The sequence below is a fragment of the Brugia malayi genome (assembly GCF_000002995.4).
Source record: "Brugia malayi strain FR3 genome assembly, contig: Bm_v4_ChrX_scaffold_001, whole genome shotgun sequence".
NCBI classification, from domain to species: domain Eukaryota; kingdom Metazoa; phylum Nematoda; class Chromadorea; order Rhabditida; family Onchocercidae; genus Brugia; species Brugia malayi.
This window is the reverse complement of record NW_025062479.1, coordinates 8,307,774-8,324,320: the sequence shown is the minus strand read 5'-3', so window position 1 is coordinate 8,324,320 and position 16,547 is coordinate 8,307,774. Positions and strand designations below refer to the sequence as shown.

The window sequence follows — 16,547 nt, the reverse complement described above, 5'->3', positions numbered from 1 at the left end:
CTTATATGGAATTGTCTTTGTTGTCGAAAGAAGAAAAAAAAGAAAAGAAAAATTAATAGCTACTAACTCAAAATAGTTACAAATAAAAATGAAATGAGTAGTTATGTTATATTTCATTTACTACAAAGTTTCTTCTTTGATCAGTTTGGACTTGACATTTTATTATCTAAATGTTTTTATAATCAATCCTAGAATAGACATACGAGTTTAGTTTTTTTTTTGATAAACATATTTGCTGAAAGTTGAAGAGACAAACAGGTGAGGCAGAATCTTGTAAATAATTAACAATTATAAATGGTTTTATGCTGCACAAATTCCTTTTAAAATATGGAAGCAAATCTCGAATTGTGGAGGTAATTAATTATGGCTGAACATTCTTCGTAATTCATTCTTGATTGTCATTGCTATTTTGTTTTTGATCTTTCCGTCAAAAATTGGCGAATTATATTTCATTTTTAATTTTTGTTCATCGTGGGATCTCTATTAAAAGTAAAAAGTTTTGGGACTAGGATCATTATATTCATAGAGGATATTACTGAGAATAATTATTTCTTCTGGATTTTTTAGTAGAGTTAAAAATGTTAGATCATGCTGGATTAGATCCAAATCTCAAACTGAATGCATTGCTGGGAAGAGAAAATGTTCCTATTTGAGTGTGAATGGAATCGATGAGGTCGAGGTGAATTAAGCAGTCAAGTTATCAGACAGGACATAAATCATATTCCGACTTCGTATGACAAAGGTAGGTGCTTACTCTTTGACCTCAGCAAATATTTATGCCAAGGTTAAAAATCGGTTTCGTTTTAATAGGATTCCTACTTGGTGGAATTTTCGTCTGTTTCTTTATTCCCCTACCTCTTTAAAAAATTGTTTGCAGCAAGCAGTTTTATAAAAATAGCGTTAAAGCTAGTTTTACTCCAGTTTGCTTGGGATCTTTCTAATTTCAACGAGTGGAACAAGTAATAAGAGTGTATTCTGGAGAAAACTTTGAAGGATAAATAGACGGAAAGTAAAAAGTCTCAAATTTTCAACTTCTCATCGATTTTATTCTATAGCAATCAAACCTCAGTACAGACAGTATCACTTTCATTGTTAGAAAAACCAATCGTTTGCATCATTCATATCGAATTACGGAAAATGTCAACGAGTATCTCATCCTTTTGCTCCACGAATGTTCGTGAATCAAAAAATATCGAATCTAGCAGTAGTCCCTCGCACTGTTGCTGCTATGGCATCTGCGGGAAGAGAATCGGAAGGTTAGCTTCCGTTACTATATTGCTTATTTAATTATTTAACTTCATCTAACTTTCTATCGCATTAACTTGGACCTTCTTTGTTTATACCGCATCTTCACCTTCTAGCATGCCATCTTTATTCCCGGAACTCTTTGTTTTTCATCTCGGAGGGGTCATCAGCCAGATGTTCGTTTGTCTGTTTCCGCTTATCTTTTGTTGAGGTAGCTCGTCTTCTGTTTGGTCATAATGTTTTCAAATGCATATATGTCTATATATTTGTATTTTTATTTATATTCATATATTTATATTTTGTCTTTCTATTGATTTATATTTACATTTGTATTTATGTTTATTTTTATATATTTATGTTTATTTTGCACTTATATTTATATTACTCATTTATTTGTTTACTTATTTGTTTATTTACTTATTTATTTGTTCACTTCCTTTATATTAATTAACTAATCAATTGATCTATTTATTTGTTTATCTAATTTATTTACTTATTTGTCTAATTTATTTATTTGCCTATTTATTTATGTGTGAAGAGGACAAATAACAGTAACAGAATATTTCAACCATAAATTTATGCAACTGAGCTGATTTTCGATAAATGTTTGAGGAAGTTGTAATTTGAGAAAGGAATTAGATCTGTTTTTTGTAATTGGGAAATTTGTAATGTATTTAATGTTTAATTTCTGAATTTCTGCCAAATCTAGAAAAAAGAACAGGAACGATGTTTAGGTTTGGAGGATAAAATTACTTGATGTAGAAGACTAATTACATTTCAGTTTTTTTTCTTGCCTATGCTACAGTAAAAAAAGAAATCTTCTTGATAAAAACGCAACTGAAAGGTTCCATATTTTTGCATAAAATCCTTGGATAATGTGCTTTCATTTTCCTTATTCCTATTGTTATATGTCGTTTGTATAGCATTAGGATGCGCAATATTTAATCATATTCTAGTCTAACCATTTCTTCTTTTTTATTCATTAGCGCTCTCTTGACGTTTAGTCAGCAAAGCGCTAATCACTTTGCTGAACTATCTGCTAAAACTTCAACGAATGTGGAATTATGTAAAATAATTTATGATTTTTAAATGACATATTCATTTATTTAAATAGTGAGCTTACTCTTTTGTATTTTAGAAATGGGTTGAATCTTTCGAGCATTGTACCCACTCACTTTCTGACAGAACTTTCCCACCTGTCGAATTTGATTAGTTACCAATTCAAAGGAATTATTCTGTTTTGAGTAAAAAAAAAACATTTTGGATATCATTTAAGAGAGGAAAACAGTATAAGTAGACAAAGAGGGAAATAGTCTATTCAAGAGGGTTCGAGAACAGGAAGAGATTCAATTGGTGCGGAAGTGATAAAATCAAGGAAGCATAAAATGCTTAATGTCACTAGTTTCTGCCCATTTAATGGGCAATTCTTGGGCATATATGTATATATGTATATGCAATGCTCAATTGTTGCGTTCTATTTTGAGGACAATATTTATTCTCATGAAAGTGCGCACAAAAGAATGAAATTAAAGAAACGAGGCGTAACTTTAAAATGGCAGCGCTTTGTCGACACTGCCCGAGGTCGCCTTTAACACTGGTCATGGCTTAAGAGTCATTTTACCTTAAGAGTCACGCTTTCTGCCACCTCTCTACTTTATTTCTTGCCATCGTGGAGGGTCTGCAAACGCAACATGAAAATCATTTTATCAGAAGAGGACTGTGTCCGTGGAAGATCAATGACTGAGTGAGGATATTGTATAACTAATGTTGGCGTCTTATTTGCTTCCCTGATGGTTATTAGTTTATTTGCTGAACGTCATCAGGCCTAATCATTTTTATACTACCTTCTCTTTTTCCCTTTTTTATGTGGACATGATTCTGTAAACAAATTCATTTTTTTGTTTGACTTAAGAACCAGTTTTTTTTCTTTTTTTCACTTTGGTTGGTTACCTATAAATAATTTTCGGTAACTAAAATCAGTATTGACCTTATATTAAATCCGATGTAAAAATAATATTAGTGCTGCGGGTTTCGGTTATCTTCATTTTTTCTAATTGCAAATTCACAAGCCGTAATAAAATGTGATTAATTTATTATGCTGCCATAGCTAATATAGGTAGCCAATATATGGCATATAGTGCAGAGATATACTAGTATTAAACAACTAGGATATTTTTTCAGCTCACTTTAATTATAGTTTCTTTCGTTTCATAAATTCCAGATTATTCTGGAAAAAAAATAATGAGGATTTGAGAGCATCTGGAATATTAGTGAGGTCAAAATTAGGTAAAGCCGTGAATTTAACCTACCCCTTTTGATTGCTAGTCTCACTAGTTACAAATCGTATATAATTGGGAAAGAGATGGTGACGGATGGTATAAGAATTAAATACATATGTGTACATTAACTTGAACAATTGTCAGTAGTGTTAAACGGATTAGAAGGAATGTGCTTCAGAAAAAAGAAAATTTCGGTGAAATTTAGACGACTCCCTTTGAAATAAAATATAAAGTTTAATGATTCTTCTTCCATCGCCTGATGGAAAGACTGGACACAAATATGAATTGATTGTAGTAACAGTTAAAATTTTGTCTGATAAAGATTTATATGTGATTTTTGAATTTCTGTTTATGTTTTGGCCCAACAGCAGACCTTTTCATATTATATATACTAATCACTTTATTAATCCACCCAGTGCTTTTGTTTATGATTATTTTTAACCGACTTCTGTTCTAGTTATCGGCTCTTAATGCAAGACATTACGTAGTGGACGAAAAAAGAAATATATATCACTAGTTTGGATATGCCCAAACTAATTCTCTTGGATGCGCCCAAATTGACCTAAATTTTTGCTGAGGTCAGTGGCTGGAACTCGGTACTAATCCGAATCCTCTCCAAGCAAATGCAATGAATCAGTGAAGTAGGCTAAGCAATGTATGCACAATAAGTAACCATTCGTCGATAGAGATTAAAGTGAACAAATTAGGAGATGAGATCAAAATGGTTGTTTGGTACAAATTCGTAGGAAGTAAAGTGAACTGGGTTATACTGTAATGAGAAATGGTCCGATGAACCGATTATCTGTCATTCTAATTGTTGAAGGCCAAAGCAGGAGCTCAAGAAAGAAATTTACAGTGACCTCTCTCCATCTTTACTTAAGCCTTTTTCTTCTTGGAAGTAATTTGATTCGGATTATTAAAATATTAGGAATATTCTCACTTTTTTTCTTTCTAACACGATGGAGCCAATCTAATGCCTTATCTTTTAAATGTCATTTCCTTTCTAACTCCCAGAAAAGATGAGGAAAACTATGTGGATCTCTAAGTTGATTTGACACCTTGATTAACTTACCGTTAATGATGTTAATTGCTTCTCAACATTCATTGATTCTTTGGAGCTGTTAAGCACCATATATCATTAGATTGGCTGCAATGCAGTTGATATTAGAAAGTTTAAGAAATATAAGCCATAGAGAAAGTGATAATTACGACTGAGTTCAAATAATGCTTTGTATTGAAATATTAAAGCTAAATATAAAGTTCTGAAACTGAAAGAGATAGAAAAATCTGCTGGGAGCTACCTTAAAGTTCGATATTTTTATGAGAGTAATTCATTTAATCATTTTCCAGGGTAGCTTATTTGCTACTGAGAGAACATTGAATATAGCTGAGAAGTGATGTCGCATTTGTTTGAAGAACCTGAAAAGCCTGTAAAAATTGTTGAAAATAGAATGGAATGCATAGCTCATATAAAGTAAGGTCCTGTGAGAATCAGTTTTTCCCTCGTTTCTATAAATAGAATACTTGGAAAAGTGACAAAAACAAAAGTGGTAGGAAGAAATGTTGGATTTAAATTTCACACTATTTCATCATGAATGATAGTTGTTAAATTTTCAGGAATTTAATTTACCTTAAATTTGAGCTGAAATCAGTAATGTGTCTGGAAATTTTCTCTATTTGATCATTTTTTTTCTGAGTGGACAGTATTATAGTGAATAACTGTCATTAATTAGTATGAGAAAGGAATTGATTAAAAGGCTGCCGTTCAACTCTTTGTAAAGGTCACACAGTACACACTTGCATTGTTTTACACTTTTTATTGGTTATATTCCCATTGTGGTTGATACATTTATGCAAATTGATCTTTTCGAAGCACCAAATACTCGTTAATCGCCTGTTATCGAAGAAACACGTCGTGAAGGATTACGGCTGTGTGGCCTGTTCGTAGAATAGCTCAAAATGCGTTAATGAATGAATGAATGAATGCAGTGAATGATCCAGGGAATTTGAACCACTAATAATATATGAATTGCCTGTTTTTCCGAAGTATATAAAATCAAAGATTTAAGTAGCTATGGAATCCGAAAATTTGTGGGATTTGAATTTTATATATCTAATGATGGTTGTTGTATTACGACGCCTCAATGGTAGTTGAGGAACTTTCTGCCCATATTAATATTGCCCGTATCTTTGTATCACTTGAATTGAGTCAATGAAGATATTGGAAGTGTTGAACAAAGAGGGATGTAGAGACGTATTCAAGTGGCATTACCTGAGAATCACTACTTCATTCCATCTTCCATCCTTCCACGCCTTTTATGATGTTCGATGTAGGAGGAAAAGTGATCGTTCAGGTGATGCCTGCTCTACTTAATTCGAAGTTGACAAATACTCCTTAATAAATAAGAGCTTTTGTCATGTCTTTTGACACAAATTAAGTTCATTTTACTAAAGTTGTTTTCGCTATAAATGGAAAATCTTTTATGTTTTAATCTTTTATGCTGCCGATATTACCATAGAATATATAAGAAGTCTATCAATCGGTCGTCATAATTAAAACTTGAATTGAATTATGTGAGGTTGGATTAATTACGAATAAATTTAATTCACTTAACTAATTCTTATGAGAGTCACTTGAATCAGGAATGAACCCTATCATTAGAATATTAGTGGGATGTGGTACTCTTTTCTGATAGTGTAAAATGAAGATGATATTATCGAATTCAAAGCAACAAGGAAAAGTGCCGTTTTACAGTTCTACCAAATGGTGTAAGGAGTTTTTTTCCAACGAAGATTTATTGTCAATGGAAGAAAAGATCTACCAGCCTGCACTTTTCCATCAAGTCAAGCGTTTTCTGCTTTAAGGTTTTGAGGACAGCAGGAGCATAATAAGACTACCGAAATAATGTCTTTCTAAAAAATGTTCTAATCAGCAATTGAATGTCAAAATGAATTTGTGAAATGTCATCTAGAAGGAGCACATCGCATTAATTCAGATCGATTACTTTGTGTAATTCGATATGACAGTTACCGTACTGTCGAATGCCTATTTTCCCTTTCCGAGCTCTTTCAATTCTCCAGCTGCTGCCATTGACATTTTTCGTGAAAATAATAGCATCATCAAGCGAATTATTACAGATTGTTGTCATATACTAAATGATTTCCAGTAATATTGCGGCAATCGCTAGATCTTAGTTATAGCCATAGTGGTTATTTTAGTAAAAACATCTGTAATTTCAAACACTGCTGATAAGATTCCAGTGTTATGTTTCAAAAAATAGCAGTTCTGTTATCATTTTTCTGGATCTAAGTTAAGGTGTTCCAAAAATGAGAAGAATTTAATGTCATAAAATGTTTTTAAAGATTGGCGTTTTACCTTTGAGCGAATGGCTTGATAGTGAAATTGAATGATTTGTTAATTGCAGAAATCACTTTAGTTCTGAAGTTGACAAATTTCTAATCTAGATGCGCTCTCTTCTCATCTTTTAAGTTCAATTTAGCTTCTGCATGCATATAAGTTGGGCGATGTTTATAGTTTCTGAATGATTATTAATGAAATGATGAAAAGCAAAAAGGTATATCAATGAGGTTGGAGAGTTATCTAGATGCTAAGCTGTAGATTGTATTGAGGACTTGCTGACATCATTATGAATACTTCATAGAGTCTCCAAGGGTGTAATATTCACATTAACATCAAGCATGTTCTCAACAACCAATATAGAAACCACATAGCGTGAGAAATTGTGTTGTTTTTATATCACGACTTCGTTTAATTTTACTCCACAGAGAAAAAAGTACTGCTGAAAGAAATTCCAGATAACTCTCAACACTTCAAGTTTACGGATGAGGTCTTGAAATGTCTACGAGGAAAACAAAACAGTCATCAAAATGAAATTCGGTCTCATTTACTACTTGTCCCAGAATTTCATTGAGCTTGTGGGTATTGGGAACATTTGGGTATTCAGAGTATGGCCACGAAATCTTCGAAATGGTAGTAGAGATCACACCTATAGTTCAAACTTCTCCTTCTTCAGTTTGCAGTGTTTGCTATAAACATGTTGTGAGAACGAGGTTGTACTCATTCTTCCTAATAATTAGTTGGTAATGCAATGCACGTAAATCTGACCACAAGCAATTAATTATTGTTGAACTGAAAGATGCTAGATTTCTGTCACTCTTTCAATAGGAAGGCGATAAGAGAAAAATGAACAGTGGTGAGTTGGACGAATTACTTATATAGAATATGCATTAGTGGAATTAAAATTCCACATATGATCTGACGTTAAATTTAGTTGGACTTTTGTTCTTAAAGTAAATAAATACTTATTAATTATTGTAACTGAATGTACATCAGATAACCTGAGACATTTCCCTTCATTTAAAGATGAATTATTCTACTTTTGAATTTAATTTTGAATGCAATGTTATAAATTACTCCCTGAGCAATTACTTTTTTACTTAATTTCAAATTTTTGGCTTTCGATTTGCTTGCAAACAGCAACCAGAAATCATAAAATGTGGGTATATATATAAGCTGAAATATCATAAATGAAACAATTAACTAAAATAAATAGTACTATGTTTCTGGTTGGTAACCATAAAAAATGAACGAAATGGTCCTCTCAAATAAAATGAACGTCTCGATTCTTGATTGCATTATAATTCTAATTTATCTCGTCTTCCATACGACATATATCTGTGTTTCATAATATATTTTTGTGTAAAATTCGAGTAATCTTCAAGCTTTTTTTGAAATTTGTTACCATAAATAATTCTGAAAGAGTGGGCAAGTAAAAATAACTTTTGTGAAATGATAAGGAACAGAGTGTGAATGCAAAGCTTATTAACACAAAGTGAATCAAGCAAATTATTCAAACAGTAATAAATAGTAATGGCTATAAAAGAATCAGTCAAGTCAAGCGATATGAAAGCATCAGGAGGAAATGAAGACAATTCAGTACATCGAATCCTTAAATTATAACTTTCGAGCTGATGTTCTTATCAAAATACAGACCCTGAGAACGGATAGAAAAGTGATGAGAGTTGAAGAATAAACAAATTGGAATTCAGTCTCATATTTTGAGTAAGCAGAAAATTTAATAAGTGTGATTAGACGACTATTCTTGTTGGAGGACCATTTCTAGATTTGAATAATATGTCGGTTTTTTTTTTTATATTTCTAGAAAACGACTTTTTTTTAATATTTCTAGAAAACGACTAACTGGTAGATAATCTGGTTGAATACCGATAAGAATTGGGATGACGAAGAGTGTGTTTATGACTGGTGGAATGGTTTATTCATTACCTCTAAGGGACTGAGAACATATTCATTAAATTAGCTAAATTATCTGTAATATGACTTGGTGTTGCTTCTTTCTCTTGGTCATTTCTTCTGTCTCGTTGTTTTCACCATGTAATCTAAAACAGAAACAGTGATGTCCTCTTGCTCCTATTACCTCACTTCCTTAATCAATATCTTCAGCTTCCCTCACCAATAAATTAATTCAGCGTACGAATAAGGGATCATTTAAAAATGGTTAATTTATCCTCACAAAATAAAATTTTCAATAGTACTAATAACTGCAAAAAAAATGGAAAAATTGATTTTTTAACTACAGCAAAATGACTGATTAGAATTTTCGAAATTACTGAAACGTAAATAGGAAAAAACGAATGAAAGGAATAATTAGTTAAAAAAAATTAACTGAAAGTAGATTGTAAGAGATAGGATCAAAATATTAGATGCGAAACCGATAAATTTATAATTTACTTATTTTTCAAGAGAACAATCGATACATCGTTTTTTAAATTATGATGTTTTTGAAATACTGTAGTAAACAAATAAGTTTCTCAGTCACATCCATCACAATGATAATGACGTGATAATGACATTGATGGTTGCTAATAACGCTTCTAATTACTGTCACATGATAGTAATGAATAATGTCAGGGCAATAAGTTGCAAACACAGAACCTTCTCAAAAGGTGCGTTTTGATACGTTCGAACAAACTGCATGCTGTATTCATTCATTATCATACATTGTTATCTCGACATTTTGCTGCTGGCTGATTGATTGCTTGAGTGCATAAGGGACCTGTTGTGCCACAATAACAATTTAGCAACATAGAAGAGTAAGTTCAGATTTATTTCTGAAATGGTTGATATCCTGGACTCTTTTTCACTTCAGTCTTTTTTCCCTCTTACTGTGTTTGTTTCTTGAGAGATTTTAAAATAAGCATTTGTCAGTATATGTGATGATTAGGTTTTTTTCTTTTTTTCATATACCATAGATGACACTTACTCATATCCATTCACTATAATCTAATAAGTAAAGATTAGTTGATACACTGAAGTAAACAAAGCGAAATGACATCTGAGAGCTTTTGTAACCACGTATGTAAGAAGACTGATACAAGTGAATAATTAGTAGTAACCGGACCATGAAGAATAGATGAGGATATAAAGCAGATGATGTTTACACTCCAACATGCTTTTATTACTTTATTGAAATAACGTTATGTAGGGAATAGCACATATTGCGTTGTTTCAGTCTTTTCCGTTACACTAATTTTACAGTCTTTCTTACTCAGATGTTTTCTTTTCTTCACTGTTTTCAGTTGTTAGAAGTATTCAATCGTTGATCTACTGCTAGTACGCAAAATGCACATTTATTAGTGCATCGCGAGCTCTCTTCGAAGCCATTGAAATTTCAATAAATTCCTAAAGTCTTGTTTGAAATATGCTGTTTTTCTTTATGCCAGTGAAGGGATGTAATCAAGAAAATAGGGAATTAAAATAGGAAAGTTTAAATATCTGAATTTCATTCAAAGTACGAAAGGATAGACTAAATTTCAGCGAAAAACCAATTGATTAATAGTCGTTGTTTAATCAGCTAAGCTGTACGTTGAGTGGGGGTTCGACGATTGATTTCATCAACTGAATCCTGTGTAATCGTTCTTCAGTCGTACATTCGAGCTGAAGTTGGTCTCCAGTCAGACAAAAAGCTGGGATAGTTGAATAATATATTAAATTCTATTATAAAATCTCATTTTGAGGACCACGAACTGAATTCTCTTTAAATTCTTTCTATCGTGTGGCTCATTTCAATACGGTTGAAGCAAACGAGTGCTCAAGATAATGTTGATGTCCTCGCATTAATGGTATGTTGTTCGAAAGGAACTAAAGCATCAGTGAAACGATTTTCTAGGGAATTTCATAAATTTCAAATATTTTACAAAGTAAAAAAGAAAAAAGCTACAAGTTAGAAACAACATTGCCAAGTTACCATTAATTGAGGTCTGTTTGTCTATGATTTTCGGGATTTCTGGTGACATTTCAGAATTGAATTTAATCCCCGAATATCCGACAAAACTAAGAAGTACTAATTCCTTGTTCAGGAGAAGATTGAATTTATTATCTATTCATTCAAGTAAAAGGGCAAAATTAAGTATTGGGAATAATCCTAATTTTCTTCTATTCAAAATTTTCAGCAAGTTAAATACAGATCATATACAGTTGTACTTACTTTTTTTTAGTCTAATCGCTTTTTTTATTAGTCTAACCGTCTTTTTATTGTGATATCAAAAAATATTAGTTTTCTAAATAATATCCCAAAGTATAATAAAATGTGAAATGGTGCTTAGTGGTTTTAAAATTCATGTCACTTTTTATTAAGCCATGATCAATAATTTGGTGATATTAACCATATATAGAAATAATTAAAGTCTTTTGTAGGACTAACAATTATCTGTTATTGCTTATTAGAACATTATTAAAGCCAGAGGCACAAAATTTCCAGGAATTTGCCTCTTTCCGTTTTGATAAAAAAATGCATAGAGGATAGATTTTTTTTCAAATTAATTGCACCCTGAAGAAAAATTCTTAAATATACTTACTTGTTTTCATTCGACATTTTTTTGTTGCCTATCAAAACATAAATGAATAAATAATGATAAAAAACTTGTTTATTTGATTTTGCAGATTCACTGATCGTTCATTGTTCCCACAAGATGAGGAAATTGGTGCTGGAGCAGCATATATTGAAGTAGATGCAATGGATTCAATGGAAGTAGTTTGTCCAACATATAACATGCATAATAATACCAATAACTATGAGCAGCTCATTGTTCATCAGGTAATAGTCTAACAAGCTATTTTCGTGCATTCAACTTTTCCTATTATTTAACTGTGAAGAAACCCTAAGTTAGTATTCAATATATTAAACTTTTCCATGAACATAACACTATTTGCTAGGTATCTGACTTGTCATTTATGAGCTGTGAATTGGACAGTCGTTCGCAGGCATTTCTTATCTGCGATTCACCTCTAGCAACGACATCTACCAGCCATGTAATTGTATTTCACCAATTTTCTCCTTTACCAAATGGCTTCGAATACCAGCCGGGCCGATCATATTATTTGATTAGTTAGTTTCTTTGCAGTTTCACAGAATTTATTGAATCTCAACCTAAAAATGTATTATGCAAAAAAAATTCACTTTTTAATTATGATATTTCACAACATTTTATTGTTCCTACCATTATTTGTAGAGATCAAAATTTTAGCAACATCAAATGGATCTGCAGAAGGCATAAATAACACTCGGTTGGGACTTTGTGTTACTGCAAATATGAGGTTGCGTATTGATGTTCGACCTTTGCGTGACAATTCTTACTTAAATTCTGAAGAAGGTACTTAAGTTCTGAAGAAGTTAAACATGCTTTCGTTTCTGAGAAGACAGTGAGAAATTTCCCACATATGAGCAAATGCCACAATAAATTAAAGTTTAAAGTAAAATCTTAAAAATGATTTAAAGCCTAAATTGAAATGTAAGGAATGGATACGAAGTCTACAGCACTAGAGTCATCGGAAGCAGAAAGAACTGAAAAAGAAGAATGGTCTAGAAGTCGTCGTGTGAAGCCACCTATAAGTGACAGTGTAAAAATAGGACAAGTAAGTCACCATCCTTTTCTTTGGTCATTACATCAGTAAACAGTAATTCTTACTGCAAAATTTAGGGTTGTGGGGAATGCTATCACTAAAATAATATGCTGAAGATGATAAGAATAATAAAAGTTTTTAATCCCTCCAATTTTAATTTAATTGGTATAGGTGAAGTATGTTTCCAGGATATCGACAGACTAAACAATGAATCACAGAAGTTCGCTAAAAAACACGGTCTTGATTTGACACGATTAGAGTATGTCAGACAGTTAGCGATGGATGGAGTTGAGGGCGATTTCTTGTTTCGGGAACTTGAAAATGATTCTGTGGTTAGCGGCTTGTAAAATCAAATGCTGGAAGAGTTGATAATTTTTTAATATTTTCGTAGTAATTCTGGTGATTCCAGCAAAGGAATGAAATTCAAATTTTGTAGAAAACTTCGCTGGACTCATCGGAGACAACTCTTGACAGTGGTTCAGGGCGGCCAAGTTTTTCAAGTACACTTACTGACCGTGGTGAAGTGCCTCATTCGACGAGTAGGCAAGCACAGCGATGGATTTCGAAGGAAATACAAAGCAGATTCAATGCTTCATGGGATATTTTTCCCGATCAGAATAGAAGTGGCATGGAATCTGCGGACTATGTCGTAGACGACATGTCGTCCGGTAAGTTTGCAACTTCATATCAAGTGCTTCAAGATTTTTAGAACTTAAGAAGTTTTAGATTGTAATTCTTATAGGGTTTATCGTTCTTCCAACAGTATGCTTGTCCTTAGAAGATATTGAGGCTGCATTATCTCCATAAGATAATAATGTATTTCTAGGTGGAGCGGCCATATTTGAGCAACTTGAAGCTAAATATGTAATTATCATTGCACTATTATTGTGCAGTTCAGGAAGGTGACACGAATTATTCCTATGTTTATAAAAAAGATTTGGTATGCACATGCTGGACACATGCATTTGTACTTAGTGATAATATGAGGTTTCGACTCCGCCAAGTTTGATGCGTGGTATGTGTCAGAATTCTTTTTTCCAAAATGCTACATTATTTACAGCATTCAAACAATTATGAATTGATTCAACAATCAAAGAATATATTGGAAAAATTGCACAAATTTCAGTTGCTGTAACTGAAATTTGTAACCATGAAAAACATGAGTTAAAAAAAAAAGGAGGAATATTGTGATGAGGTTGAGTCAAACTTAAAGATTAGTGTGTGCTGCATCTGTGATGGTCTCAGGATTTACTATACTAATACTTCTAAAACAAATAAAGCTTAATGCTTTACTTTTCAACTTTTGAGATCCATACTTCATGTATTCAATATCCGGTATGTTTTGATATTTACTTTGTATTTTCCGACCTGAGCTACCTTCGCATTTCAATAACATTTTAAAGCACGTAAGGTCGGAAAATATCAAAGTGATTGTCTGTTTGTCAATTTTGAATTTATAATGTAACAAAATTGGCTTTTTATTCCAACGGGTTGTTTTCTATGGTGATTGTTCTTTGTTTCAAAATATTCCTCAAATTTTCTATTAACTTCCCTGATCGTGAATCCAATAAATTCAGCTCAACTTTCGTCATTTTTTGAAAATGTTTCTCTAAAAGGTTATCCTATTACTGAATTAAATTGAATCTTGACTGAAAGATCATGTAAAAAATATAACCATTTATTCCAGAGTTTAATTTCCAGAATGAATTTCTTTTTAAAAAAGTGTTGTTAGCAATGTTGCTTGTTATTGGCATTTACCTGTTGATCGTGCTACTCAATTTAAACTTCAGATTTGTATGCGGAGAAAGAGGTAAATGCAGTTTGAGGAAATAACCCACTCCAGACATAATATGGAAGATTGTAGGACTAACAAACATGAATGAAACACATTTATAGTTTGCAGCACAAAAAGCAATTAGGTCATAATACTGTTTTTAACTCCCCTTTTATCAACTTTGTGAACTTTCTTTCTTGATATGCTGTCTACGTTTTTATCAAAATGAACTTTCTTTCTGATGTCTACGTTCTTAGCATGTGATCAGTACGTTGTTTCGCAATATTTCTCAGCGAATGCTGATGACTTCTTGTCTGCAATTATTTTAGAGAAGTCATTCACAGAGAATAATTCTAAACAATATTTTCCACCAGTACAAGTACTGGTGGAAAATATATCGCAAAAATCACATAGTATACAATCATAAAAAATACTTATCTAAGCTTACGTCTAACCTACCTTGCTCTGTACTCTTTTGACACGCAATGGACGGCTTTTGAAGATCGATCCATCAAGCTGTAGTGCAAGTGGTATGGCTGCATTCTCCTTGAATGCCACAAAAGCAAAACCTTTACTATTATCAGTCTTCGGGTCCCGAACTATTCTCACGAAAGAAACATTTTTAGACTGAAATCCTTTCATAATAGACGGGACAACGATGAAATGTAAACCAGTCAAGATGTGAATAAAAGACTGTGATTGCTAGAAACTAAACCATTCAAAATGACCTAATCTATTTTGGTGTAAAAACAAAACCGTTTCAAAATGTGCAATGAGCTCGTTTTCGGACATATCATAAGGTAGATTACCGACAAAAATGTTGTTCGGCAACTGTATTTTTTTTTTTTTTTTTTGCGCAAAAACTATCTACTCGTAACATATTTCCGTCATATTTCTCGCCATTCCTAGTAAAATAACCATTAATTCATCGATGAATCTACTATCATCCAAATGACTGCACCAACAAAAAATTTTAGCCAACATTCAAAATGAAGTTCACTTACAACGCCAAACCTGCTTCTATCGATTTCGCACCTTTAAATTTGACATGAAAGGTTAGCGACCGCACGCCACTCGGAATGTCGCGCTTTAAATGTAGTATTCTTACACCACATGTATGGTCGTAAAAATAAAATGATTAGCAAAATGAAAATACTTCAGATTTTCTGGAAATGCTTTTTTTTACTTTTTCTCTTTTTTTTTTTTTTTTAAACTAAAAATCCTTTTTACTTTTTCTGGAAATGTTCCCTTTTGAAATTAAATATGACCTTTTTCGTAATTTTTTTATTAGAAGCAGCGAAACAACGAAGGCGTACACTCTCTACAGTACCGAACTGCGGAAACAATTTTTGATTCCTCTCCTAGTGCTTGACAATGGCGCATTTCCAACAAATATAGTTCTAGTTTCTTCTTTCGCTATTGTTTCTCCCTTTTGAATTTTCATCTCACTTAAAATACATATAAAAATCTCTTCATGGTCTTTATCGTTCCAAAAATTTTAACAATATAAGCTAAGATAATAAATCCCACTAAAAACTTGACTCCCGACGTACACTTTCTGATATGAGACAATCAGTTCCATTGAATCCTGCTGACTTCGGCTGCAACTTCTTTTCACCAGTGGACAATTCAAAACGCTGTAAATAATTAGAAAAGTGAAGAAGTAAAGAACAAATTAGAAGTAAGGAATAAAGTAAAGTAAGACTAAGAGTTTCATGATTTGCAAAAAATATTTCCATTCGCTTTTTTACATTACTATCTTCGAGCAGTGACCCTCAGATTCTGAAACGTAATAGGCTTACGTGAGATTTAGTGACAGATTTCTTGAACAAAACCACTGACTCATCATTCCTTGATTCAGTTCCTTTCTTTCGTTTCCGCTTTTTAGTGTCATCCCCTCTCTTACAAGAAAAGCCGATACTGCTCCAGGGAAATAATCCATTTCCAAAATAAATTTTGTAAGTGGAAACATGCATCATGATCTACACTTGGAAATTTGCTAGGCTAATATAAACAGCTTGTGGAACGACCTGGCTTTTCTTATAAATTTTATTCATAACAACTAAATAAGCTAAGTCACTCTAACGGAGCGCTGAATGCATTTTAATTGATTAATTGTACCAAATCACCAAACGATCCTGTAAGTCATTCAATGACTAACTCTCCGACGTAAAACCGGTAACAGAATAAAAAAAAAATCCCTAATAACTGCTTAGCATCATTCCGTACACTTCGTAAATAGAGACACTCAACAAGTAATTTGCAACTCACAACTCAAAACAGTTATTCTCAGTACGCAATATCTTTA

The 16,547-nt window shown here is 32.4% G+C and overlaps 3 protein-coding genes across 4 annotated transcripts; 2 read left to right on the top strand and 1 right to left on the bottom strand.

Moving 5' to 3' along the window:
* Positions 1 to 733: 733 nt before the first annotated feature.
* On the top strand, positions 734 to 1,181 carry Bm14090 (Uncharacterized protein; the record flags this gene model as incomplete). Its single annotated transcript, XM_043074114.1, has 2 exons — positions 734 to 742; positions 1,056 to 1,181. 2 exons carry the CDS (start codon positions 734 to 736, stop codon positions 1,179 to 1,181), a joined length of 135 nt encoding a protein of 44 aa, XP_042930048.1.
* A 10,397-nt stretch (positions 1,182 to 11,578) lies between these two features.
* Positions 11,579 to 13,371, top strand: Bma-efn-4 (Uncharacterized protein; the record flags this gene model as incomplete). The annotated part of the gene is made up of 7 exons (XM_001898863.2): positions 11,579 to 11,659; positions 11,779 to 11,950; positions 12,090 to 12,215; positions 12,359 to 12,477; positions 12,654 to 12,797; positions 12,902 to 13,133; positions 13,292 to 13,371. The coding sequence occupies 7 exons, from the start codon at positions 11,579 to 11,581 to the stop codon at positions 13,369 to 13,371; spliced, it is 954 nt and encodes a 317-aa protein (XP_001898898.2).
* Positions 13,372 to 14,484: 1,113 nt separating this feature from the next.
* Positions 14,485 to 16,181, bottom strand: Bm3300 (Uncharacterized protein; the record flags this gene model as incomplete). Of its 2 annotated transcripts, XM_043074112.1 has the most annotated exons (6): positions 14,485 to 14,553; positions 14,699 to 14,866; positions 15,244 to 15,274; positions 15,565 to 15,687; positions 15,793 to 15,876; positions 16,042 to 16,181. In XM_043074112.1, 6 exons carry the CDS (start codon positions 16,179 to 16,181, stop codon positions 14,485 to 14,487), a joined length of 615 nt encoding a protein of 204 aa, XP_042930046.1. The 2 variants fall into 2 exon arrangements, with proteins under 2 accessions (XP_042930046.1, XP_042930047.1); XM_043074113.1 differs by lacking the exons at positions 14,485 to 14,553; positions 14,699 to 14,866; positions 15,244 to 15,274 and having other exon boundaries at positions 15,561 to 15,687.
* Between the last annotated feature and the right edge of the window lie 366 nt (positions 16,182 to 16,547).